Consider the following 26,908-nt stretch of genomic DNA (forward strand, 5'->3'; position numbering starts at 1 on the left):
ACAAATCAGCGAAATGTCAAACTGTCTGACGTGAATGAAAATCCATCCCGAAGGGAAAACTATGACGCCATCTATACATACTTTAAAATTATATTAAAATCCAACACCATGTCATCATGGCGAAAAGCTGTCTGCAAGACCTAGCGAGACAGACTGGCGAGAGCCAGCTGGCTCAGCTAGTAATGATAATTATAATATAACATAAGCATAATTTAAACCATAGGATAAATCTAGATGTCGATTAATTATTGTACCGATTAAATCAGCCTAAAATCTATCTGAGTCCAAGCCCCATACAAAACATCAACATAGAATCTAAACTCTTAACAAGGAAACAAGTTTTTCCCGATTTTCGTTTCATCAGTTTAATATTAAATTTTCATACATGTGGGAGACAAGTGGGAGGCGGCATCCGCGTCTATCGACCCGCGAATTTTCTCGCGATCCGAAGCGCGGCTGTTCCGTGAACGGCGTTTCTAGATCGGTATTGCGGCCACCGTTTCCCTCACACGTATAGCCTCATCCCTCACGTACAAGCTGTTGAATCCGCGAGATTTCCATACAATCAAATCATAGACGATAGCTCGAGTTCCACGCATCCGATCGAACTGAAATTTATAGCGTAACCATCTTTGGATCGCGGTGGGCTGAGTTATTCGTTTGATTACGTAACTAGAAAGGGTTGCGACACATCCAACCATATATGGCTGAGGACGAGGATTAATTTTCACACATTAATTATAAGACAATTAGGCATAATAAATATACATGTACTTAGCTTAGGATGTCTAATAATTTAATAAATTTAATTCTCATTGCTACTGTGTACGGTGCGCACGGGCGGCCCTCTTGTAGGTACGGACTTGTGATTCGCTTCGCATGACGAAACTTACGTCACGTGTGGTTAACTCATATGTTAGAGTTTTTGAAGACAAAAATTTTGATACCTTATACACCTCCGTACGTGAAGTTTTCGCTTGGTTAATGTAAATACTAGAAAACAATACTTTTTAGAATCTGCAATTGTAGTATGGACAGGTACTGCATAAGGGGTCACAGCGAGTTGCTATGACGGCCTATGCGTACCCATAGCTCGTAGCCACCGTGTACAAACACTTTAAAAGGGTTTCGGGAAAGTGATTTTGCGTAACGGTCAATAAAGCTCGAATTTTATAATGAAACCGTTATGTAAATTTTCACTGCTCGAAACGTCGATCTCAGGGGATGAAATTGCCAGAATCAGATAAAAACCACTGGATCTTAGATTCAATATTCAGTTTAATTTCGGTTCTAGCGCTAAATCCACGACAGATTGTGCACCAAATTCTTCATATGAATCTCATATCTTTGCAAGTTTCAACGGGCTGTGTGGATCACCCACCACTCACTTCCTTTATTGGAATCAATACCTAAAGTTGGACTTATAGTTTTCTTACGAAAAATAATTATAAATACCTAAACCGGACTTCGTGAAATTTTTAAAATAAAATACCTACTCGGTACTTAAACATTTTGGAACGTGAAGTTTAGTTTCCGTACAGCGGTTCTTCAACGGAGGCCCCGAAATTTTTCAAGCTTTTATTTTCTCTGGATCATCGGTTCTAAAGCTCATTCGTGGCGAGCCCGTGCATACGTGTGACATAATTCTGAATTTCGATATTAATTATTTTCGATTGTGAACTTTTGTACTTTGACATTTGATGTGGAATTGTGTAATAATTTACTAATTAACTTTTTGCGAACTATATATAAACTTTACTGCCTATAATTAAATCAACATTTGTGAATTTCTGTGACTGTGAACAATATATGGACCCGTTTGACTTTTCTGCGAGTTTTATTTCGAAGACTTATGTGGTCACCACCTTCCACGAGACCTTGGCATGCGACTCCTCAATGATGAACCTCCACTTCACACCCCTCAGAGCTAGCCGAGGAATTCGGAGGCACCCTACTAACCATACATATGCATGAGTATGTCGGCTGTTTTCAAAAAAAATTTGCTGCTGGCTATAAACAGAAAATAAGCAAAACCAATTTCACTCGAACTTTATAAGGGCACAGGCGTAAATTTTTAAAAACCTGCCGTGGAACTTCAATGTTAGGTGCATAATTTTCATAGAGGACTGAAGAACTCTACTATTAAAATAATAAGTACTTACTTGATTGAATTCAAATAATATGACATGTAGTTGGCGATATAAACTTACATGTGAATCAGTTTGTGGACTTGGCCCAAGGCAGTTGTCAATGTAGTTTTTGACTTCCGATGTTTCGTTTTCAGCTTTGACGGCAAACTGAAAACAAAACAATATCTTTAATACCTATATAAATGAAAAGGTATAAAGGCCATAAGTTGTTAACTAATGAATGTCACAATATATTATACCGATGTATGGATGGATGGATGTAAAAAAACAGCATCAAAATTAGTGAAATCAACACGTTCCTGCTTGACGGAAACTTCCGAAGAAAAATCATCGTCCGAGCTGTACGAACAATCACTTGACGAGGTTCCAGTGATGAATTCATCTGTATCGGAATCAAAATCTACCGGTTCAATTTTAGTGTCCATTTTCAATATTTAAGCAATATTATTGCAGGAAAATCGGACGAAATAAATTAACATAAAGGCCATATTCCATTGGCAGACGCACAGACCCAACCCGATCCAACGTCAACGCCAATCGTCGTCGCTAGCTATTTGCAATTACACGCAACGATTCAATCTCGTTGGTCCATGATTTGATTGGTTAAAATAATACTAGTGTTGCTATTATTAAAAATATAGGTTGAGTGAAAACTAGATATTTTTTAGATTGGTGGCTACACTGAACGCATTCCCGCGCAATTTTACGTCAACAAAACTGAGCTGTCAGCTGTCAAACCTAGCGAGCATCAGATCTGTTAAAATTTATGCGGCCGTTTGACATTTATAGAAAGTTTGTATACTTATTGTTAATTTACATCATGAATAACTGGGCGAGCTTGAATCTCCAACCCAATTGAGTAATTCGAATATCGAAATCGAATAATCCAAAGACTAATTTATTGTAGCAAGTATGGCTATATTTCAACTGGCTCAGGCGGTCAGGACTCGCCGTAAACGAAAACACTGGGTCAAAAGTTGGCTAACTGAAGAACAGCGTGATCGCCATTGAATATGGCGGGTTTTTTTACGTTCCACACTATATCTTTGGCGTGTATTTATTCGACGAGGACTGTGTCCTCGGTGATACTCCATATATATTTTTTAAGTTTTCGCCATTTTGTAGTTGTTCAGTTGAAATCGACCAGTGTCCAGTAGAATGAAATGAACGACCGTTTGCATGACTCAGGCGCATATTCGGCTATTTTCGTACGCTTTCGGCAATCTTCGCTTGATAATGAAAGGATCGCACGACGGATAATAGAAAATTTTCCACTTTCGACCCGATCGCTCACGATCCTTGAAAACCATAGAGAATAGAGTTTGACAGTCGTGGCAGACGATCGGGCCAGACGCAATCTGCCAATGGAATATGGGCTTAACGGACGCGATCATTGCCGACTGACAAGATGGCGGTGCGGTGGCACAATGCGACCCATAGACTAATATAATATGTAGGTACTCATAGACAAAATACTACAGTGTTGTCATATTTTGAAAGTGGAATTATAGTACATGCCTTCAAAATTATAGTATTTCGGCAAAAAATTATAGTATTTCGGCAAAAAATATAGTACGCGTTGAATGACCAATAATTTTCTGCATTTGCAAAAAATTAAACGTGGGGTAATTAACGTCTTGTTTTTTTAGACAAAATATCCATGAAGGGTAATTAAGGTCTTATTTTTTTAAACAAAATTCAAATGTTAACTCAGTAGTTTCAAAAACTTTATGTAGTAACGCCTTTAAAAATATCTACTCTAGGCACCTCTCCCCCCCCCCTTATTTCATTAAATAATACAGACACCTTTTTAAATAGTCAACAAAGTACCTACTTACGAATACAAAAATGAAAAAAAAAAACAAGGTTTTATTACTATATTACATTAATTTTTGACGAATGTGCTTGTTTATTGGCACAATAAATTGATTTCAATAGTAGTCAATCCAAATTCATCCTCGTTCATTGACAAATAAATGGATTCTATCATGGACCCCACATTCTGAAGCGGACCCCCCCGAGTGAGGATTTTTCAACCACATATTAAAAATATTTAATAGGTCTGAAACAAAGCAGCGCTGCAGGCGATTTTTTTACTATTAATAAAATAATGTGAAAAAGTGCATTAGCAAACTAACCAGGAACTCAGTAAATTAATTTTTGTTTGCTTCAATACATCTGGCGTAGAAATCATTAAAAAAAGGAGACATGGTGAACTTTTTTTTGTCATTTTGATTTCCTAAGCTCCAATTTTTTATGAATGCCTTCACTTTGTCGTTTTATATCAGTGAATGCATTAATGGTCCTTGGATTGATTTATTCACTCATTTTTTTTTTTTAATTCAACCAAATAGATAAGTTTAACAACTAAATTATCGTTCCTACACAAATTTGAATCAAAATTCAACATTATGATTAATTTGACCATTTTATTTCATTTTTTTACGAGATAGCCATTGCGATTCACAATAGTATAGAAGTGAGGAATTATAAAAGTAGTCTCCATATTTGCAGAAAGGTTTGCAAACAACCTTTTATATGACTGTTTTTTGTGTATTTTATAACTGGCGGCCGTTTTATAAACTATGCATTTGCTTACTGTAAGCCTGTGGCTACATTAATTGTGTTAAACTTTTTGCGCCTCTTCGCAACACTCCGCGCCTCACAGTTTGAAAATCGATGTGTTAGTAATTAACGGCACCTTTTTTTAGACACGAGGATTATTTTTTTTCGTTTCTTCTATTGGCAACTTTTTTTTCGATTTCTCAAAATTATAGTATTTTAGGCGTACTATACCTGTTTTATATCGTACATAGTATGCAGACGAAAATTAGTGTACACATACTATAATTATAGTACGGTTGACAACACTGATATACTACGACAATCGTTGAAATTGGCTGAGCTTGCGGTATAAAATGAGGTTTTTATACTTGGTTGACAAAAAGATGGCAACACTGTACTAATTAGACATTTTGGATTAGTCTATGCGCTTCGGTTTCGAAACATACTTTCTTATGACAATAGAAACTAATATAAACAAAATGAAACCGTATATTGTTCTAATTACTAAACTTCAAAGAGACGCCCTGTTGTCTTACATGGAAGGTACGTAATTATTTATTTGTAATGCTTTTGGGTCGTATCTTTACGCACAAAGTGACAGTTAAGTGTTAACAATAAACCGTCTTTGTTCTGGCAGAACACACTAACTGGAGAATACTAGTTTTGAGTAATTTGACTTTGAAGTTGTTAAAATGTTTGAAATGGTCTATCATGTGAGTTTATTTAGTAACCGTAAAAAGGATGACTTTAAAATAAAGACTGTTTATTTATTAAGAATATTACCAGACGGTAAAGTTTGAAATAAGGAACATTTTGGTATAACTAACTCAATATGTAATTTTTTCGAATTAGTGTCTTCTGCAAGAACAGTGACGAAACATAAACCGCAGTACCTACCTATCTGATAGAAACTACAAGATATTATCGAGGTCTTAGTGTCAAACAACACTATCTACAAAAGTGCAACTTAACAGGAGAGTCAAAAATCGTTATTATAGATTCTTGTAACTCAACAAGGGAAATGTTTATTTAAAACCTAATGTTATTATTTTATAATTTATTGTGTATTGTACATTTATCTTGCTTATGATGATGAAAACAAGGGTAACTTATGTACTTACGTTAAACTTTACTGACGATTTAATAAGACATTAGAAAAGATTGACATTACGTTGTTTGACTATCATGTAGCCGTAAATGTAAAATAACGTTATCTCAAAAAAAAAAAAAAACACTTTTTTGTAGATAACGTTGTCTGACTTTAAGCACTCGTTATGTGTCATGGCCCAGCATGCATAATATATATATTTTTTAATATTAATAACCAAGCCTTTGCTCTTTCGTACAAGGTGGTTGGGTGGGTTAGTTGCATTGATGTGGAGCCAATTAGGTTTTCCATTTATATCTTTAATTTTCTTTATGGCCAGGATTAAATATTTTGTATAGTGTTGTTGAGTTGTTCTATTGCTTAGTACTTCGTGAGGCTTTTGGAGGTAAATTTCATAATTATGCTGTCTACATCGAGTCCTGAGAGTCCATCGCTCCCTTTCTAGTATAGGGCAGTGCAATGCAAATACAAAGCACGGAGCACCTATTTTTATGCAAGGCTTGCCCAGTAAGCTGCAACTTCGACTAGATCCTACAAGCCGAGGAAAATGGCGTTGCCTTCGGTAACATCTGGAGCAACACATTGTTGCTATTGAAGACCCAATATGACGAAGAAGAGTGTATCTCATATTTTTCCACACTCGCTATCCGTAGCTTGTTATATGATACCCAATATGGTACGCCGGTTCCCATTAATTTTCTGTTCCCTTCAGCGACATTCATGCCGAGTGCTTCTTACTATGTTCCATGTAAACAATAATTTATATTTCTATCATCTTTTCAGAAAATCCCGTGCTGGTGAATTTACCATTGAATCAATGTGATACCAAGAAAACAAAGCAGCTCTGGATGAAACTAAATGATAAGCTTAACGCTCTGGGGCCGATGCGCACACCCATACTTTGGAAGAAGGTAAACCCACAGTTCCATAGAATAAAAATTGATAGTAGAGACCAGGTATGTTGAAGAAAAATCATCACCTATGCCTATCAAGAATAAAAAATAATATTGCCTACATACAAGATACACCAGTGGCGAAGGGTGGAGGTAGGATGTTAAGATCCGACATAAATAGTGCACAATAAACTTTGTCAGCCACAGTCCACAGTCTACCTCTACCCTTCGTAGCTGATCTCTTGTCATCATTTGCACCAATCTTCATCAATTATTGTCAATTTAAAATTCATCGCTGTTTGTGTTTACAGTATATTGAAAAAACACCATATTATCTTGTTATGTAGATTTTTTTAAATTAAAACTATTAAGTATTTTCTGCATGGAGCTGTACTTTTTTCAGATGTGGTGCGACCTGGTTTTTTCGACCAAACGAACTATGCACCGATTCCAGAAAGCGAGGGAAAGAGGCTGGGTGAGCGCACTTCGATTAACAGACTTGAAGAGAAGGATAGCTGTGTTGATGGCGTCTCTAACTGTGCCGGGGGTTAGCGAAGACAGACCGACGCAAGACGTAATTTTTTAGTTTTTTCCAAAAACATGGTTCAGACAATTTTGATAAAGCTTGCGCTCACTTACACCTTAGTATCTTGGACTCGTAATTATTTTTAAAGGACAAATACTATGCTCACTGCAGTTCAATCAATTAGGATTCGGAGAATGCTGGCTAGGTCATGTGCACCGTATGAACGATAATGTAATTTAAGAAGCATGCCAAAAGTTTTCTGGCAAGATGGAGCCTCCAATGACAGCCATATATTTGAATGTCTATACAAATAAGTATGACTGACAAAGATTAGTTTGCACTGTTTATGTCGGATCTTGACAAGCCTACCCTCACCCTTCGTCACTACCATATTCGATCCCAAGGTAAGTTATTCGTGCTTTCACAGAGTAGAGGTTGTATCAACAGATAAATGGATGTTAGCCACTTGCTCAGACTATTAAGTCCAATCACACATTGAAAAAAATGTGTTAATTTGTCACACCCGGGATTTGATTCTGAGACCCACAAATTTATAGGCCAACACATTAACGTACGCCCATCGCACGCGCAATTATCTAACCTGCCAAAAGTAAATAAAACTTTTTTTAAATAATGATTCAAAAATTCCGCTGAGTGGGACACAGAAGAAAAAAGATGTTTTATAAGGAAAATTCTATGGATTCCTTTACTAATCGTGAGAAATTTCCCTTATCCCGGACCACGCTTCTTTACCTATCGTTCGAGAAGTTGGTATTTTACTTTTTAGGAAATTCGAAGGAAGAACTACATGCGGTGGAAACGCAAGAATCTAATATGATTAAAAAAACAACCGTGAAAGTCTCAAACATTATATAATCTAGGTAGGTACCAACTAGTAATGTACCTACGTGAGTGTTTTGTACTTATCTTGAAGTGAAATCATTGAAGTTTACTTCTAATGCCATATTTTGTTGTTGACAATAGTTAAGAAATATAATTAATTTTGATGGCTAAATCTGATTGATTTGAAATACCTAACAGGACAGAGAATAACTCTATTTTCCTGGAGAGCAACCTCGAATAGTATTGCGTATGTTTTTTTTCCGACCATGTCCAATCCTAATAGGATTATAATATGCGCCTGCACAGAGTGGAGGTTTGTATTAATAGATTTTGTTTTTACGAGAAATAGATGGATTGCGTATGTAACAATTAATTTAGATTGAAGTGCGATTTGTTATCAGAAGACTTGTCTAGAAGTCTGGAATGAGTGTCCGAACTGCATAGTTTAAATTAAATAGTTTAAAAACTTTAAATATTTTAATCACTTTGTCAGATGTTTCACAAGGTACTATTACCAAGGGAGAGAACATACATAATATGAATTATTGGTAAGGGTTAGAGCGCGATGCTCAATCGTCTGTCATTATTACAACAAAACACTATGCAGAAAGCCTTTTATGCCTACCGCGCATGAACGATTACATAACCGGCCGGTTGCATTCGGACAATCGTCGGTTTGCCCGCGCATGATCCAATTTTTTACCGGCCGGCATGTTTGAGCGCGCATGGCGTGATATAGATCGGAGGCAATGCGCGCGCACTGAAGATATACATCCGCACCGAAAAATGGCGGACCCAATATAAGAAACGTCAAAATGGATTTTATAGAGCTTATATTATATACTATATAGAGGTTTTGTATAGATTATCAAACTGTTTTAAAATGTGGGTGTATATATTATTAATTTATGAAGAAATAAACTGAAAAAATGGGACTGGTACGCGCATGCAAAGCCAATAGGTACGCATCGATGAACTGTCAAGTCAAATGTGGATCTCATAACGGTTCGATGTGTGTGTGCGCTCCATACGACCGCGTCACTTGTGCGTGCATGTATGAGTGCACTCTCGGCCGGCCATAACTTGCCATGCGCGGGCTCTCATTTAATAGCATTGCCAATGGGACCCCGGCCGGTTCGAATCGGTGTACAATTTTGTGACTGAACACAGATTTTCAATTCGGCCGTTCGCTCGATCGTCCATGCGCGGGGTTGCATTGCAATACGATGGTTACAACTCCTCGATTGTTGACCGTACGATAGTAAATCGTTCATGCGCGGCAGGCCTTATAGTTTTGATCGAGTTGTCTATGGTCCACCAAATCTGCAATAGCTTCGTTCTGTTTTTCTATTGAAAATATTACCATATATAAAAATTCTCTTTTTCATAATTTAGGTAAATTATTTTGTAATTGTTGAACGATGACAAAAATATGAAAAATATACAAAATAAATTCAATAACTATAAATACAGATTTAATATTTAATTAAAATGATTAAATGTCTCCGCAATTAGTGAATAATATAAGTTATTTTTTGACCCATGTTTTTCCCGATACGGTAACACTTGCCGTTGAAATGTCAGATTTTGTCATTTACAATAATTAATACAAATATGCCATGATGTGAATAATTATATAGAGTGATTAAAACTAATATTACCATGTTGGTGTGTAGGTAACTAAGTACTTATATAATTCAACTACCTATCTATTGGTTTAATATTACATAAATATCTTAATCTGAATAAGAAAAGTTAATTCATAATTCATTGATACTGACATTTCAATTAGATAATCGGTTTAACTAAATGAAGACATGTACAGAATCAAGAAAGTAAAGGAAAACATGTCGTATTAAATGTCACGGATATTTAATAGTTGTTCAATACCCATATTAAAATCAATTGTGAAATGAATTTGAGTGTATTGGCCGTTTTAAAGATACGTAAATTTATTTTGACAGCAGCTGTCAGTGGAAAATGGAAATACAGAAGGGGGAAAGGGGGCGAGTTCATAACAAAAGTAGTCTATGGTTAAGGATTCCTTATTTCTATAATCTATAGTTAACAGATGGATTTCGGCCATTTACCAATTTTACTGTAAGTTTGTGGTAAGTACGAATTGAGCATTACGCCCTTAGTTTAATATTATAAAAGTAAGAATGAAACACAATGTTAGGTATATTTATTGTTTTAAAAGGGAGTTACAGAGCAATGTTACATTGTAGTAGATAGTAAGTTGAAAGAATAGAATATTATTCAAGACTGAGGTTTACTTTTTCATTTTCACTTTAGACTCCGGCGATAACTCCAAAAGGACGAGTGTCGTAAGGGATGCAGACGACGACTGCCATGCCGTTGTCTTTTTGAATTTTTTTTAATTGATCGGTTCGTGTGGCCACATCAAAAAACTTTCCATTGTCTTTGCGCGTCCGTTGGCGAGGCGTGTCAAGACAGTGATCATTCTATTGGTTGGATTTGCTCACCGAGTAACTTTTCCTATAGGTGTTGGTTCGAGCCAGGATGCTGTGAACTGCAGATTCGTTTTTGAAACCCGTCGTACGAAATGTCTATTTGTTAGGTACTTTATTTTGTTATAATAAGCCTTTCGGCGGGGAATTCGTACAAAAGTATAAATTTAGATTCATTTAGTTGACAATAATATCAATATATGGCAAGGAAGAGTAGCCATAATAATATACTAAATACAAACATTGCCAGTTCGAACGACTTCATATAACAATTGGGCTCTCATAGCCTAGTGCGAAAGGCACTGGCCTTTCATCCCAAGGCTTGTCGTTAGAACCCCTGATTCCTTCACTGTCACAATATGTTTACAGGATTTTGATTGCGATTCACTTATATAACTAAATACAACTGCTGTTTCACTACAAAACCGTTATTAGGTCTTATGACCTGTTGTGGTGTTAAAAATGAAAAAGTAGACAAAATTTTATATTAACACGTGTGCAAATTATGCGACGTTTATTATTCTCGTGAAGTTATCTATAGTCTTTCTCTCTCAGGCAATCAGTTTCCATGATCATGGCGGCTCTCAGAGATCTATACAATTTACGATTCGCCTTTCTGGCTATATGAGCAACGATCAGTTATAAAAGTCTAGGCAAGAGTACGCACCTAATACTTTACAGTAATAAAGTTAACAAAACTAGACACCGGTTTAAACCTAGTTTAACGGGTAATGCAAGTTTAAATTTGTAATTAAACTTACTTAAATATAAAAATCAATTGAACGGGGATAGTTATTTCGTAAGTTGAACATCAAAAAAGGAATGAAAGAAAGAAACGAGAACGGAAACTGCTCGAACCGAGAGCCACAAAGATAGTGCTGCCCGCTACTAATTGAAGGTAATCGATGGATAGGAGCCACACGGTACAAATAATTAAATGGGTAAACTGTCACATTAAAACGACTTTTTACCTGTGAGTACCTATAATATGTTCCTTGATACGCTTTTTAAGGGAACATTTAAAAGGACAGATGTCACAATGGAACGATTTTTCGCCTGTGTGGGTAAGTAGTCTATGACTCCTGAGACTACTTTAAAATGAAGATTTAAATTGGGAAATGTCACATTTAAACGGCTTTTCTCCTGTATGATTAAGTTTGTGTCGGTCGAGACCCCTTTAAGCGAACATGTAAATGGGCAAATGTCACATTTAAATGGCTTTTCACCTGTATGGGTAAGTTTGTGTTGGTTGAGATTCTTTTTCAGCGAATATGTAAATGGGCAAAAGTCACATTTAAACGGCTTTTCACCTGTATGGGTAAGTTTGTGTTGGTCGAGATTCCCTTTCAGCAAAGATGTAAATGGGCAAATGTCACATTTAAATGGCTTTTCACCTGTATGGTTAAGTTTATGGAGGTTGAGACCACCTTTACGCGAGCACTTAAATGAGCATATATCACATTTAAATGGTTTTTCACCTGTATGGGTAAGTTTGTGACGGTCGAGACCCCCTTTAAGCGAACATGTAAATGGGCAAATGACACATTTAAACGGCTTTTCACCTGTATGTGTGAGCTTGTGTCGGTCGAGATTCCCTTTCAGCGAACATGTTAATGAACAAATGTCACATTTAAATGGCTTTTTGCCTGTATGGGTAAGTTTGTGTCGGTCGAGACCCTCTTTAAGCAAACATGTAAATGGGCAAATGTCACATTTAAATGGCTTTTCACCTGTATGGGTAAGTTTGTGTCGGTCGAGACCCCATTTCAGCGAACATGTAAATGGGCAAATGTCACATTTAAACGGCTTTTCACCTGTATGGGTAAGTTTGTGTCGGTCGAGATTCCCTTTCAGCGAACATGTAAATGGGCAAATGTTACATTTAAATGGCTTTTCACCTGTATGGCTAAGTTTATGTTGTTTGAGACCATTTTTACGCGAGCACTTAAATGAGCATATGTCACATGTAAACAGCTTTTCACCTGTATGGGTAAGTTTATGGAGGTTGAGACCACCTTTACGCGAGCATTTAAATGAGCATATGTCACATTTAAACGGCTTTTCACATGTATGGGTAAGTTTGTGTCGGTCGAGACCCCCTTTCAGCAAACATGTAAATGGGCAAATGTCACATTTAAACGGTTTTTCACCGCAATGGGTAAGTTTATGTCGGTCGAGATATGATTTAAACGAGAAATTTATTTGGCAAATTGCACATTTGAACGGCTTTACACTTGTTTTGGTAAGTTTATGTCTAATGACAGAAGTTTTTTTATGCGATTGACTTGCAAACGTATCATTGTGAACAATATTGTGACTTTTCAAATCTGCAAGGGTTTCAAAAACGGCGCTACATTCACTGCAAATAAAGTTACTTGGAAAATACTTCACCCTTCTCAATATAATTCGTACATCTTTTGGTATATTCCTTAATAGGCTAACTCTTTTCATATTTTGTTGATCTATCATAATCTCGGAATACGGTATCACATCTTTCGAGGATTTATCTGTATTTGTAGATTCCATGGGATCATTTTGATCATTACTCTGTACAGTTTTGCTACCCGATGATTCCTCGTCGGCACTGTGACATCCTGAGAAATGCTGCTCGGTTTTTACTTTGGGTTGACTTGCAATCGTAACACCGTGGATAATCTTGTGGCTGCTTAGACCTTTAATGGACCCAAAAACTGCGCTACATTCCCTGCAAATAAAGTGATGTGAGAAATGCTTCACCCTTCTCAACATAATCCGAATATCTTTTGGTATATTACGTATTAGAATTTCCTGTTTGATATTCTGTACGTCTATAGTTATCTCCGAGTGAAGCACTATGTCATCCCGTTTTCCTCCGGATGTAGATTCCAAAGCTTTGGCGTTATCGTTTTTAATGACCGTGCTGTCTGAAGTGTGAGTGTTGCTACCCAGCCTATCGGCACTTTGACGTCCTGAGAAACGTTGCTCGGCAAGCTTCTGCAAATTTAAAAGCTTTAATGTATTTTAGACGGTACAGCACTGAATATAATTAAGTATAATCTCCGTATGTTTCCATATTGGTAGTATTTCACAAAATATTAATATGTCAATAATCTATCTTAAGTTTAGATGGGAATAAATAATTGTTATCTATATCATTCGTTATGATCATATGAACCCCTCAGGGTAGAGGTTTGTGTACACCGTTTTGTTTTTACGAGAAACGGATATCAGCCACTTACTCAACCTATTAGGTTCAAACCCTGTCTCATACACAAAATTAAATACAATGTGTACTTGCCAGACCCAGGATTCGAACATCCACGACATTATAGGCCGACGCGTAAGCCGCGTGAGTCGCTATATAAGCAAACAAAAATAAATATCTTAAATTTGATCAAAAAAAAAACATTTAATGAACTATTTCTTGTATTCAAATGAATAATTCACAAGATTTTGAAATGTAATAATCCAAACAAAGAATATACATAAGTTGAAAATACTTCAGTTCAAATACCATCGAGGTTCGTATTTTTTTCATTTTTTATTTAGTGGGTATGTATCTGAAGTTATGTTTGCTCAATAAAATTAATTTCTTAATAAAAGCCGAAATGAAAAATGCAAACATTATTAAAAAAATATTAAGTGTGGTTATGGCAGTGATGGCGAAGGTTTGTATGCCTAGAGATCTGCGACGTGTCATACATGTTTAGGAAATAATATGTAAACAACAAAACAGATTATTTACATCTACATTTGAAAGCCATCGCCATGGAGAAAGATATTGAAGCAGGGTACTTAATTTATTAATTCAACTGGCGTTTCTACTCATGATAAACAAATCCAGCCTCCGAAGGTCTAAAATAGCACCAGCAGAGCATCGCCCTGAAAGGCTTTCAATATATTGAGAACTGTATTTACAATGATATGAATCTATAACATACAAGACATTGTCCAGGTTTGAGTCCTGCCAGTTGTCGTAATATTTTTCCAGATTTTGTCCAATATGTATAGGTACCTATTTACATATTTTCAAATTATGTGTGTATATATATTTTTTATTTTATGTGACACGTTACCGGATGACCGACTGAATGGAACTGACCGTAACTTACAAAAATCCTAGTTAAAATGCTCCCACGATGTTTTGAAAATTTTAAAAACAAGGAAAAAATATTCAATGAATAAAAGATATGCATTCGGCGAAACGGTAAAAGAAAAAATCTCAATAACTCAATTGTAATTTTTAAACTTTTTCAATAGAATTCTTCATTTTTCCATATTACTCCCATGAAAGCTCGGCACGCGAAACAGCAAAAAAATTATATTTGGAAAATTTTGGCAAGCGCACGTAAAAGGGTTTGCCACCACTGGTTTAGAGATATCATTTATTCATGGCATACCTTACAGGCGAATCCAGCAACACAAGGCGTATGCCAAATGAAAATGAGTTGCCCAACACGGTACATGTGTAAAGAGTGAGATGCTTAGTGAATTATTGAACTGTTATCTATTGTTTTTGAAAATTTTAATTAAACATGGCAATAAAAACCCAATTAACCAAGATTACATTATCTAAGAGAAAAAACCATGGTACAGGTCGGTTTAGATGATGCCAGGTGGGAACCGCGCTAATTTACATAGGCGAATTTGGCAAAATTCATGATTTCAAGATTGAAAACCTAACCTTACCTAACAAATGATTGAGTATGTCGGCTGTTTTCAAAAATTCTTTGCTGCTGGCTATAAACAGAAGAGAACCAAAACCAATTTCACTCGAACTTTAACCGGGCACATGTGTAAACTACCTACTAAAAATCTGCTGTGGAACTCGAATTTCAAATTTAGAAGTTAGTTCTTAGTTAGAAGCATAATTTTCATAGCGGACTGAAGATCTCTACTATTAAAATAATAAGTTTTTACCTATTGAATTTAAATAATTTGACAATATGTAGTTGGCGATATAAACTTACATGTGAATCATTTCGTGTACTTGGCCCAAGGCAGTTGTCAATATAGTTTTTGACTTCCGATGTTTCGTTTTCAACTTTAACGGCAAACTGAAAACAATACAATATCCTTAATATATAAATGAAAAGGGGGAAAAATGATTTTGTTGTTAACAACTGCGTGTCACAATATACTATACCGATGTATGGATGGATGGAAGTAAAAAATCAGCCTCAAAATTAGTGAAATCAACACGTTCCTGCTTGACAGAAAATTCCGAAGAGAAATCATCATCCGAGCTGTACGAACAATCACTTGAGGTTCCAGTATCAGTTTCGGAATCAAAATCTACCGGTTCAATTTTAGTGTCCATTTTCAAGATTTAAGCAAAATTATTGCAGGAATATCGGACGAAATAAATTAACATAACGGACGAAATCATTGCCGACTGACAAGATGGCGGTGCGGTGACAAAATGCGACCCATAGACTAATATAATATGTAGGTACTCATAGACAATATACTACGACAATCGTTGAAATTGGCTGAGCTTGCGGTTATAAAATAAGGTGTTTATACTTGATTGACAAAAAGATGGCAACACTTTGCTAATTTGACATTTCGGATTAGTCTATGCGTTTCGGTTCCGATTCATACATTCTAATGACAATAGTAACTAATATAAATAAAATGAAACCGTATATTGTTCTAATTACTAAACTTCAAAGACACGCCCTGTTGACGTACATGAAAGGTACGTAATTATTTATTTGCAATGCTCTTGGGTCGTATCTTTACGCACAAAGTGACAGTTAAGTATTAGGTAACAATAAACATAAACCGCAGTACCTATCTGATAGAAACTAAAAGATAATACCTATCTAATAGCCCGGCATGCATATTTTTTTTTTTTTTAAATATTAATATCCATGACCTTGCTTTTTCGTACAAGGTGGTTGGGTGGGTAAGTTGCATTGATGTGGAGCTAATTAGGTTCTCCATTTATATCTTTAATTTTCTTTATGGCCAGGATTAAATATTTTGTGTAGTGTTCATGAGTTGTTCTATTGCTTAGTACTTCGTGAGGCTTTTGGAGGTCAATTTGATAATTATGCTGTCTATATCGAGTCCTGAAAATCCATCGCTTCCTTTCTAGTATAGGGCAGTCGTTGATGAAATGCCACACAGTTCGAGATGTGTTGCCGTCACATGGACAACAGTCACCATCCCTCAATTTAAATCTTTTTAGATAAGCTCGCACCGCTCCGTGGCCTGTCGGTATCTGTGTGAGTTCGTGTGATATTTTTAAGTTCCTGGCAAGAGTGATATATTATAGATCAGAAGATTGGGTAAAGCCAGCGGAGCATCTCCCACCCGGAGCCAGTCTCGGGTACTATACATGGAAAGCCCTAAACATACTGAGAACCATGGTAGGGCGCACCCGATGAAGTGGGGGTTCTCTGATGACCAAACCTGCAAGTTCGGTGAAATGCAAAGTACGGAGCATCTATTTTCATGCAAAGCTTGCCCAGTAAGCTGCAACTTCGACTAGATCCTACAAGCCGAGGAAAATAGTGGTTGCCTTCGGTAACATCTGGAGTGTATCTCATATTTTTCCACACTCGCTATATATAGCTTGTTATACGACACCCAATATGGCAAGCCGGTTCCCATTAATTTTCTGTTCCCTTCAGCGACATTCATGCCGAGTGCTTCTTACTATGTTCCATGTAAACAATATATATCTATCATCTTTTCAGAAAATCCCATGCTGGTGAATTTACCATTGAATCAATGTGATACCACGATGACTAAGCAGCTCTGGGTGAAACTAAATGATAAGCTTAACACTCTGGGGCCGATGTGCACACCCATACTTTGGAAGAAGGTAAAGCCAAAGTTCCATAGTAAAAACATTGATAGTAGAGACCAGTTATGTTGAAGAAAAATCATTTCCTATGCCGATCAAGGATAAAAAGTAATATTGTCTACATACAAGATACACCAGTGGCGAAGGGTGGAGGTAGGCTGTTGAGATCCGACATACATAGTGCACAATAAACTTTGTCAGCCAAAGTCCACAGTCTACCCCCACCCTTCGTCTGTGATCCCTTGTAATCCTTTGCACCAATCTTCATCAATTATTGTCAATTTAAAATTCATCGCTGTTTGTGTTTACAGTATATTGAAAAATACACCATATTATCATGTTATGTTTTTTTTTTTGTTTCAAAAAAAATGCTTTAGTGGAAAATAAAAAAATGAAAACAGGAAAAATCACACCTGCTCTAAATATAAAATTTTAGTGCTCAAATGTAATGTTGAAAAACACTTTTTGATTATTACCTAAATTAGTAGTCAATGTACTTGACAGAGTAGAACTGAGACCAAAAAGAATACATGGAACCAGGGTAGGCTTTTATCCAGCAGATAATTGCCCTCCGCCGATTATAATGAAATTAAAACTATCAAGTATTTTCTCCATGAAGCTGTACTTTTTTCAGATGTGGTGCGACCTGGTCTTTTCGACCAAACGAACTATGCAACGATTCCAGAGAGCCAGGGAAAGAGGCTGGGTGGGCGCACTTCGATTAACAGACTTGCAGAGAAGGATCGCTGTGTTGATGGCGTCTCTAACTGTGCCAGGGATTATCGAAGACAGACCGACGCAAGACGTAATTTTTCAGTTATTTCCAAAAGCATGTTTCAGACAATTTTGATAAAGCTTGCGCTCACTTACACCTTAGTATCTTGGACATTAACTCTTGAATATTTTTAAAGGACAAAACAATGCTTCAGTGCAATTCAATCAATTAGGATTCGGAGAATGCTGGCTAGGTCATGTGCATCGTATGAACGATAATATAATTTAAGAAGCATGCCAGAAGTTTTCTGGCAAGATGGAGCCGCAAATGACAGCCATATATTTGAATGTCTATACAAATAACAATGACTGACAAAATTTAGTTTGCACTATTTATGTCGGCTCTTGACATGCCTACCTCCACCCTTTGTCACTGCCATGTTCGATCCCAAGGTAACCATTCGTGCCTTCACAGAGTAGAGGTTGTATCAACAGATAAATGGATGTTAGCCACTTGCTCAGACTATTAAGTCAAAACACACATTGAAAAAATGTGTTAATTTGTCACACCCGGGATTTGATTCTGAGACTCACAAATTTATAGGCCAACACGTTAACGTACGCCCATCGCACGCGCAATTATCTATCCTGCCAAAAGCAAATGAAACTTTCTTTAAATAATGATCAAAAGATTTCGCGGAGTGAGACACAGAAGAAAAAAAATGTTTTATAAAAAAAATTCAAAACGTTTGTCATTTTTTTTATGCCTTTATGGACTACTTTCTTTTGCAGATTTCAGATCCATTGGCCATGACTAAAACTGAAGAAGATAATACGGAAACGCCAATGGAAGAAACGCCGACAAGTCATGGAAGTATTTCTGATGTCGAAGACTGTAAGGTTTGTTACCAAGCAATCGAATCATAAATTTATTTGAGTAAAAAAATTGCTGAAAACCACATTTGACTATAATTTGACGTATACTTATATAATTTTAGTAGTAAAACACTTGAAAACTTCAGTGTGGTTGATTTTATAACCAAAGCAACATTAATATGCTTAAAAGTCTAAGCATATTATATTATCGGTTTACGTTAGTTACACGACATATTATATTGTGGTAGGTAATGAATTTAGATAGCATCTGAGATTAAAATAGTGAGGAACAGCATTTTGAGTCCGCTTATTGTCGGCTCTCTGCTAAGCATGTAACTACGCACTGCTTAATGTGTCAGCCGAGTAAGGGTTCCACTAGATTTAAAAAAATATCTCAAACACTCTAGTAAACAAAAAAGGTTGGGAATTATTGTCTTGCTTTTGTAGATTTCAGATCCATTGGCCATGACCGAAAACGAGGGAGATAATGCAGAGACGCCGATGGCTGAATTGCTGACCAGTCCTGGAAGTATTTGTGATATCGAAGAATATAAAGTTTGTTACCGAGCAATAAAATCAAAAATTGATTTTAGTGAAAGTATTAATTGATATTTGACATAAATAGTGCACTTTAAACTTTGTCAGTCATACGCATTTGTTTTCATTCAACTAAGAATACAATTCGCAGATGGTGCTGGTTCGTTTTTTAAATTCGATTAAGTAAACCCTGCCTAGACCAAACCATAGTAGTTTACATTTGTTTTGGGCGATACAACTAAAATAGTGCACACATTTTCCGTCATACTTATTTGTTTATGTTGAATTAAGAATACATATTTTACAGATGGCGTTGGTTAGTTTTTTAAATTTATTAAACCTTGCCTATATCAAACCATAATCGATAAAAAATATCTATATTTATGTATGGTTTAATGGCATAATCAACGATTATTTTTTGGCTAATATCTGATACGCATTGTTTAATTGAATTTTAAAAACAAGCAAACACTATCTGCATAATATTGTAGTCTTAGTTCAACGTAAACAAATACGTTTAGTGTGGACCATTTATGTCGAATCTTACATTCTGCCTCCACCCTTCGCACTGCCTGGCGATTACTTGGTAGATCCATTACATGAAACTATTATATTATGTAACTGCATTTACCTTGATTAATTACAAAGTTGGTTGCCTTCCATTTGGCTGAATATGCAAAACTTACCTCAGATAAGCGTCGTCATTAGTAATCATTTGCAAGAATCATAGAAGGATCGATAACTCAAAAGATAAAAGCACTCACCTGCATAAAAGACTACGTGAGTTCGAATCCCATTTTTTAAGTATTAAAAATATCTTTTCTGCCGATCGTTAATTTATTTTCGGCAAAAGCTATGCAATATGAATATCCGCAAATCCATGCTCTGCTGGCCACATGTTTCATTACGTTTTGACGTGTGTATTCCGTAATTTGGTCACTTTCTTTGCGATTGTTGTGTTTCACTTGTATTTTAACCATTTTAATGCCTCACGATATAACTATGGCAGTATCTGACAGGCCGCAGATTTTTAAAGACACATAAATATTGAATGTAGATCGAATTTCTTACTAAAATCGCTGTAATACCGATAATTTGTGGCTAAGCATTTCATTATTATTCAAACATAATATGGAACGGATGAAAATGGAGAAAAAGTTTTGTGGCAGAAGTTTAAAGTTATAGAAGTAGACAGAGACTATCCATACATTATTTTTTTTAAAACCAGTTATCATGAAGAATGTAGGAAACTGAATGTTCGACAATAGCAAATAGGTAAACCGTTACCAATGGATGGTCTCAATTTGTCCAAAGCATATCAAGAGTGGCCAAAAATAACGACCATTAAAAAGAAGGATTTGCTTTCCTCTGCACCGCTAAACATCGTGAATTTTATTATGATTTTTTTGCTTCTCTTCCAAGTGATGTTTCAAAATTAAAAATCGTATGTAAAAATTTTATTTTCCCATTAAATTAAATAATTAAGTACTTTTTTGTTGTTTTGAACTAATAATTGTATTTTTCTTTTTTTTTCAATAAATCTTTAAAGATTGTACCATAACTTAATATTTTGAAAACCATCCTTTACATTGCCCAACAAATTTGTTAAAATTATTAGAGTGATGGTAGGAAAATTTACATATATAGTATTGAGTTGATTCAAATTTTACCATGAAATTGTCAAATATCCTAATAAAATACAGTCGTAACTCAGAAATATTCAAATACTTATCTCCGTTTGTATATGTTTTAGAGAAAAATGATGAATACAGTTGAAATTAGATCATGTTTTTCCATAAAAATGAGTAATAATTTTTACATTCAGACTTTTCCTGTATTTACAAAGAATATTTAAAACTTCAAAATGGCTCTCCTGCAGTACTTTACTGGGGGTGCGATATGTCACTGTGTGTTTAATTTTTTAGGTTATGCAAATCAATTGAGAGTGGCTAGTAATTTAAGTTTAAAGTCGGACGAGATAACTCGCGAAATTTTTATGTGCGAAAAGAGAGAAAACTCTCTGAAGGCATAGAACCGGTTAATAATGATTGTTGTCAGGTCGTTGCGTACACCCATTTGCTTAAGTAGCACCATAGAAAACAATCTGCTATAAATTACGATTGAGAATGGCCTCTGCCATGAGTCCGAAATATCGAGGAAATATGGAGAAAGAACAAACAGGATAATTTCAAGTAATACATATTTTCATTCTCAGTGCTCTGTATATATTTGCATGTTTAGGAATGTAACATTCTTTATTAAACATGCATAATTTGAAAACACCTGCAAGCAATATGCAACCAGTAGAAAAAATCAATGAAAGTTAGAAGGCACTTCAATGAGAATTGTAAAAACATTTGTTAACTTAGTCGCAATTAGATAGGACACACATAGCTTATTAATTAATACACATCGGCACAAATTCACGACGACGTTCGAATCTCGTTTGGTGTCGTACTAACTATTTTGTTTTGTTTCCAGATTATATCAAACCTGAAGCAAGAATGTCCAGATGTTGAAACAGAACCATTTACCAATTGCAGTCAAAAAGTCAGCATGCATTAAGAATGAAGAACGTCACGCCATCGGATGACGTAAGTGAATCTGTCTATCCTGTGTAGCCATCTAATGGACTGTACAATATGCGGGTACAAAGTGTCATTATCATCAGTTGGGGTTTATCCACTGCTGAATGAAGGCCTCCCCTAGCTCCTTCCATTCTTCGCAAATATATTATATTCATAATTACGAGGGTAAGACAAAGTAATAACTATTTATATAAACACATTATTTTAGTATCTTCAAAATTGACCAACCATTTTGTCTTAAGCGTAAAGTGTTCAACCAATATGCGCTACCAACGCTCACATATGCAAGTGAAACATGGACTCTTAATATAGGAAAAATCCAAAAATTACATGTAGCGCAATGTGGCATGTAAAGATGTACGTTGGACATAATGCGTAAAGATCACAAAATAAACCAATGGTTAAGGAAGCAGACAAGAATATGCAATGTGATGGAGGTCGCTAAGCGGATGAAATGACAATAAGCTGGCATATCGCTCAGCGATTGGACAAATAAAAAATCAACATAAATATTACCCTATTATAAAATTATGCTCAAATGCCTATGGATACAGCTAAATACCTACTATTTCTTTTATTAAATGAATATTTTAATTAAAATTAAAAAATATCTAGATATATTTACACGAATATAATATTGTTTTCGTGAATTAATAAAGTATATAAGATCTTGACGATTGAACTGCTTTGTTCATGTGAGATGCCGCGAGTGTATCAACCACAATGACATCCCAAACCATAAATTTGCCTTCCCTCCGTAGAATCATCGGGATACCATCAGGTCGCTTGGCATCTTATCAAAAATCACCAAGAGGTTATTGCCTTAACGGAACTCCCATCGAAAACAAAGATTGACAGATAACATCATTGACGGCAGACTATGTCTCCCGGCACTCTTCGTGCAGCTCAATCCATGTCGAACAGAACCGGATAAAACAGAACAGCGAGGGGAAAAATGAAACATTAATTTTTGTGGAATCTATTTAGGTTAGGTTAGGTTAGGTCATTATTTCATTGTACCTAGTCACCCAATCATTTTGAACATATTATATTGAATAAGATGAGATATCCTAAGCTTGCCGGCAACACCAAGCTAAGTCCCGTTTATTTGGGGCTTTCTAGCGATTAGGAATGCAGAAGTTAGGTTTTTAATTTGATTTATTATGGCGTATTGAAAATCTGTGCTATTAAAAATCTATCAACATAATAGAGATAGAACAATTTCAATATTAAATTTATATTTTTCCTGAAAAGCCATAGTTATATTTATCGTTGTTCTGTTTTGTCATGGATGAAATAGATGTTTATATTAGAAACATATTGATAGAAAGTACACAACAATGATTTTGGTAAAATAAATCATGGTTTCATCTAGATAAGTACCTACATAAATTTTGTGTACTTTATTGATTCATGGAAACAATATTAACTTTAAGTCCCTCCCAACACATTTTTTTCCAGATATTTTCCAATGGGTGTGTTTCTAAGATGTTTTTAAATTATGTAGAATAGATATTAATAAGGTTATTATTTTACAGATTACTACTTATGCTACTCACTTAGACAGTTCTTCAAATACTTCAAGCGATGATGAAAAGGAATCCGAAGAAATAACCGACTTCAGTCCACAACCAATTCAGCATGTCTGTTGATTTTCTATGTTTGTTTATAATACGAGGGTGGGTCAATAATTCCTTAGAAAAAAGCATTAAAACAGTTTTTATTTTTGTATTTTTTTTTTATTTCTCAACATAATCTCCTAGGAGCTCAATACACTTGGTTAGACGTTTCTCAATTTTTTTTAAATCGTCAGAAAAATAAGTTTTCGGAAGGTCCTCAAAATAAGCATTTGTCCGATCGATGACTTCTTCATTTGAAAAAAAACGTTGTCCACTTAGCCATTTTTTTAAGTTTGGGAAAAGGAAAAAGTCACTGGGGGCTAAATCTGGCGAATACGGTGGGTGGTCGACCAATTCGAACTTCAATTCTTCAATTTTAGCCATTGATCGTAAACATGTGTGAACACGGGCATTGTCCTGATGAAAGAGGATTTTTTTCCTGTTTAAATGAGGCCGTTTTTCTTCAATTTCGTTTTTTAGCTGGTCCAATAAAGATGCATAATAATCCCCTGTTATTGTTTTTCCTTTTTCCAAATAGTCAACGAAAATAATTCCACGTGCATCCCAAAATACAGTAGCCATAACCTTACCAGCTGATTTTACGGTTTTCGCCTTCTTTGGACATGGTTCGCCTTTCGCAAACCACTGCTTTGACTGTTCTTTCGTCGCGGGAGTATAGTGGTGTATCCATGTTTCATCTACAGTCACAAAGCGACGAAAAAATTCATCCGGATTGCGTTGCATGAGCGACAACAGGGCTTTAGAGGCCACCACCCTATTGCGTTTATTGTCGACTGTGAGCAAACGCGGCACCCATCTTGCAGAAACTTTTTTCATGCCCAATTTGTCATGTAAAATAGAAATGACGCTACCTTTTGAGATCCCTGTAACCTCAATTATCTCACTCAACTTTAATCTTCGGTCACTTTACACCATATCGTGGATTTTATTGATCATTTCTGGTGTAGTCACCTCTACAGGACGTCCTGAGCGTGGTTCATCCTTTGTTGATGTACGACCACGTTTAAATTCATTTAAGCAGTTATAAATAGTTGCAAGTGAAGGAGCAGATATGCCGTGAACTAAATCCAACTCATTTTTTATTTCCTTTGCTGTTAACCCTTTTATATTAAAATGTTTAATAACAGCTCTAAACTCAATTTTCTCCATTTTTGTAAACAAGCAAATTTTTTTTTTAAATGTACGAAAATAAAAAACAACAACCCGACCAATCTGATTGAAACTTCGCAGCATACTGAATCGGTAGTGCCGCTACATGAAAACAAACCGCTTACAGTACTAGTCGCGCCACCTGTCGGCTTTTCTAAGGACTTATTGACCCACCCTCGTACGTTAATGGCTTATTACATATTAACCGATTAGATTTCAATAATTAATATACAATTTTCAGATTACTGCAAATGCTACTCGCTCGGACAATTCTTCAAATTCTTCAAGCGATGATGGAGAGGAATCCGAAGAAATAACCAACGTCAGTCCAGCACCTACACCACAAGTTTGTTTATACTCTATGTGTGTCAGTTGTGAAGGGTGAAAGTAGGTTGTTAAGATCCGACATAAATAGTAGGTACACACTAAACTTTGTCAAACAAAAAAATAATATATTTGTTTTCATTGAACGCAGACTAAATCGCTACAATGTGTAAATAGTGTTTGTTAGTTTTTAAAATTCAATTAAACATTGCCTAATACAAGCCATAGTACGTAATAGTCTAAAAATATTTGTTTATCTATAAAATATCTAAAATTACGCCATTAAATCATATATTATAATTTTAGTTATTTTATAGATAGAAAAATATTTTTTATCGATTATGGTTTGGTTTTGGCAGGGTTAATTGAATTTTAAAAACATGCGAACACCATCTGCAAGTTGTATTATTAGTTTAATGAAAACAAATAAGTGTGACTGATAAAGTTTAGTGTACACTATGTATGTCAAATCTTAACTGCCTACCTCCACTCTTAGCTGCCGATGTGTGTCTTTAAGTCAATGACGTATTACTTAATAAAAGAATAGTTTTTTAATAAATTTATTATTTTATAGTTATCTACAGGTGCTATTAACTTGGAGAGTTATTCAAATTCTTCCAGTGATGATGAAGAGGAATCTAAAGTAATAACTGACAACAGTCCAGCACCTATTCCACCTACAACCAAAGCTAGCAGCAGATCAAAATTGACTCATACTCGTGTTTCTACCGCTGAAAGGAGTCCCCAAGTGAAAAACGATCATGTGGAATCACTTTTGGAGACTTTAGAGCGTTTGAGAAGAGATTTAAACGTAGCTAAGATGAATTTGAGTGAAACAACCGAGAGTTTAAATGCGTCGACGGAAGACCTTAGTGTCATTATGGACAATTTAAAACTCATTATTGAACAAATGAATGCGATAATTGAACAAAACAAATCTATTATGTTATTGCTTGTAGCAATTAACAATGGAATTTAACCCCAGCCACAGAAGTATTTAAATACTTGAGCGAAATACATTGCGCAGTTTTTGCACTAATGTATATGAGCGTGTGTTTAACCAACGCGTTCAAGGGCCCACATGATGTATGGAATGGAACAAAAATCCTAAAACTATAAGCATTGGGCGTAACGCGGAAAGACCACAAAGGAACAATCAATAAGGAGTGACGTGTCGTTGGGTAGGCAGGTCATGCGGTGCATAGGAGCGCCCATAGTAAACGGCGGATGGAGAAACGATTAAAACTATTACAACTTTTGAGAGCAGTGACAGTTTTCCATGCGGTTGCTTGAATAGAAATTAATTCTAATTTAAATAATAATCGAAACGTTAAAAAAACAAGGGTACCTGCAAACCTGTCAGCGTCACAGTCTAAAACCATTAATGCTCGAAAGCAGGTTTCGTGGAAACGCGATTCTCAGTAGATTGTGAATTTAAATTAAAAATTTATGGTGTGTTTGTTTTTTGAATATAGCTGAAATTAAATAATTATAAATTAGGTTAGTAGGTAACTAACAAGATTATACAAAGTTGTCCTGCGCTGTAACTCGTAAGTTGATAAATTAACATATCGTCGCTGTAGGATTGGTTTGTCGAATAGACCAAACGTCAAATGTTCAGGAGACGAAAAATCAATTGCATTCTCCTATATTTAAATAGGGTAAGGGGATGTATTATCGTGATAGATTTTACAAAGTACTATATATAACTGTAAACTTGCATAATAT

At 35.6% G+C, this 26,908-nt stretch overlaps 3 protein-coding genes across 5 annotated transcripts; 2 read left to right on the forward strand and 1 right to left on the reverse strand.

Moving 5' to 3' along the window:
• Positions 1-5,106: 5,106 nt before the first annotated feature.
• Positions 5,107-8,894, forward strand: LOC147076710 (uncharacterized). 2 transcript variants are annotated; one of them, XM_085941332.1, is made up of 3 exons: positions 5,107-5,258; positions 6,607-6,779; positions 7,120-8,894. In XM_085941332.1, the coding sequence occupies exons 1-3, from the start codon at positions 5,138-5,140 to the stop codon at positions 7,300-7,302; spliced, it is 477 nt and encodes a 158-aa protein (XP_085797458.1). In that variant the 5' UTR covers positions 5,107-5,137; the 3' UTR covers positions 7,303-8,894. The 2 variants fall into 2 exon arrangements, with proteins under 2 accessions (XP_085797458.1, XP_085797457.1); XM_085941331.1 differs by having other exon boundaries at positions 5,154-5,258; positions 6,607-6,734.
• Positions 8,895-10,056: 1,162 nt separating this feature from the next.
• Positions 10,057-15,855, reverse strand: LOC147076711 (uncharacterized). The gene is made up of 3 exons (XM_085941598.1): positions 15,682-15,855; positions 15,506-15,592; positions 10,057-13,529 (listed from the first exon to the last, which is right to left on the reverse strand). Exons 1-3 carry the CDS (start codon positions 15,853-15,855, stop codon positions 11,538-11,540), a joined length of 2,253 nt encoding a protein of 750 aa, XP_085797724.1. The 3' UTR covers positions 10,057-11,537.
• A 241-nt stretch (positions 15,856-16,096) lies between these two features.
• Positions 16,097-26,871, forward strand: LOC147076712 (uncharacterized). 2 transcript variants are annotated; one of them, XR_015069691.1, is made up of 9 exons: positions 16,097-16,236; positions 17,243-17,370; positions 17,987-18,157; positions 18,859-18,966; positions 19,390-19,497; positions 21,961-22,073; positions 23,606-23,710; positions 25,098-25,202; positions 25,755-26,871. XR_015069691.1 is itself a non-coding variant. In XM_085941338.1 (7 exons), exons 1-6 carry the CDS (start codon positions 16,116-16,118, stop codon positions 22,042-22,044), a joined length of 720 nt encoding a protein of 239 aa, XP_085797464.1. In that variant the 5' UTR covers positions 16,097-16,115; the 3' UTR covers positions 22,045-22,073; positions 23,606-23,741. The 2 variants fall into 2 exon arrangements, 1 of the variants encoding a protein (XP_085797464.1); XM_085941338.1 differs by lacking the exons at positions 25,098-25,202; positions 25,755-26,871 and having other exon boundaries at positions 23,606-23,741.
• Positions 26,872-26,908: the final 37 nt, after the last annotated feature.

This window comes from Rhyacophila brunnea, unplaced genomic scaffold (genome assembly GCF_057557595.1).
Source record: "Rhyacophila brunnea isolate RB1 unplaced genomic scaffold, BYU_Rbru_1.0 scaffold_13, whole genome shotgun sequence".
Classification (NCBI taxonomy): Eukaryota; Metazoa; Arthropoda; class Insecta; order Trichoptera; family Rhyacophilidae; genus Rhyacophila; species Rhyacophila brunnea.

Bases quoted from the DNA above. Each gene is read 5' to 3' on its own strand.
- LOC147076712 (XM_085941338.1), top strand. From the start codon at position 16,116: ATGCGTTTCGGTTCCGATTCATACATTCTAATGACAATAGTAACTAAT. The intron at 17,371-17,986 runs GTAAAGCCAAAG...TACTTTTTTCAG, and splicing joins CACCCATACTTTGGAAGAAG to ATGTGGTGCGACCTGGTCTT. The intron at 19,498-21,960 runs GTTTGTTACCGA...TTTTGTTTCCAG, and splicing joins GTGATATCGAAGAATATAAA to ATTATATCAAACCTGAAGCA.
- LOC147076711 (XM_085941598.1), bottom strand. From the start codon at position 15,855: ATGGACACTAAAATTGAACCGGTAGATTTTGATTCCGAAACTGATACT. The intron at 15,593-15,681 runs GTATAGTATATT...TATTGTTTTCAG, and splicing joins TTCCATCCATCCATACATCG to TTTGCCGTTAAAGTTGAAAA. The intron at 13,530-15,505 runs GTAAGTTTATAT...TTAAATTTGCAG, and splicing joins GTACACGAAATGATTCACAT to AAGCTTGCCGAGCAACGTTT.
- LOC147076710 (XM_085941332.1), top strand. From the start codon at position 5,138: ATGCGCTTCGGTTTCGAAACATACTTTCTTATGACAATAGAAACTAAT. The intron at 5,259-6,606 runs GTACGTAATTAT...TCATCTTTTCAG, and splicing joins CCTGTTGTCTTACATGGAAG to AAAATCCCGTGCTGGTGAAT. The intron at 6,780-7,119 runs GTATGTTGAAGA...TACTTTTTTCAG, and splicing joins AAATTGATAGTAGAGACCAG to ATGTGGTGCGACCTGGTTTT.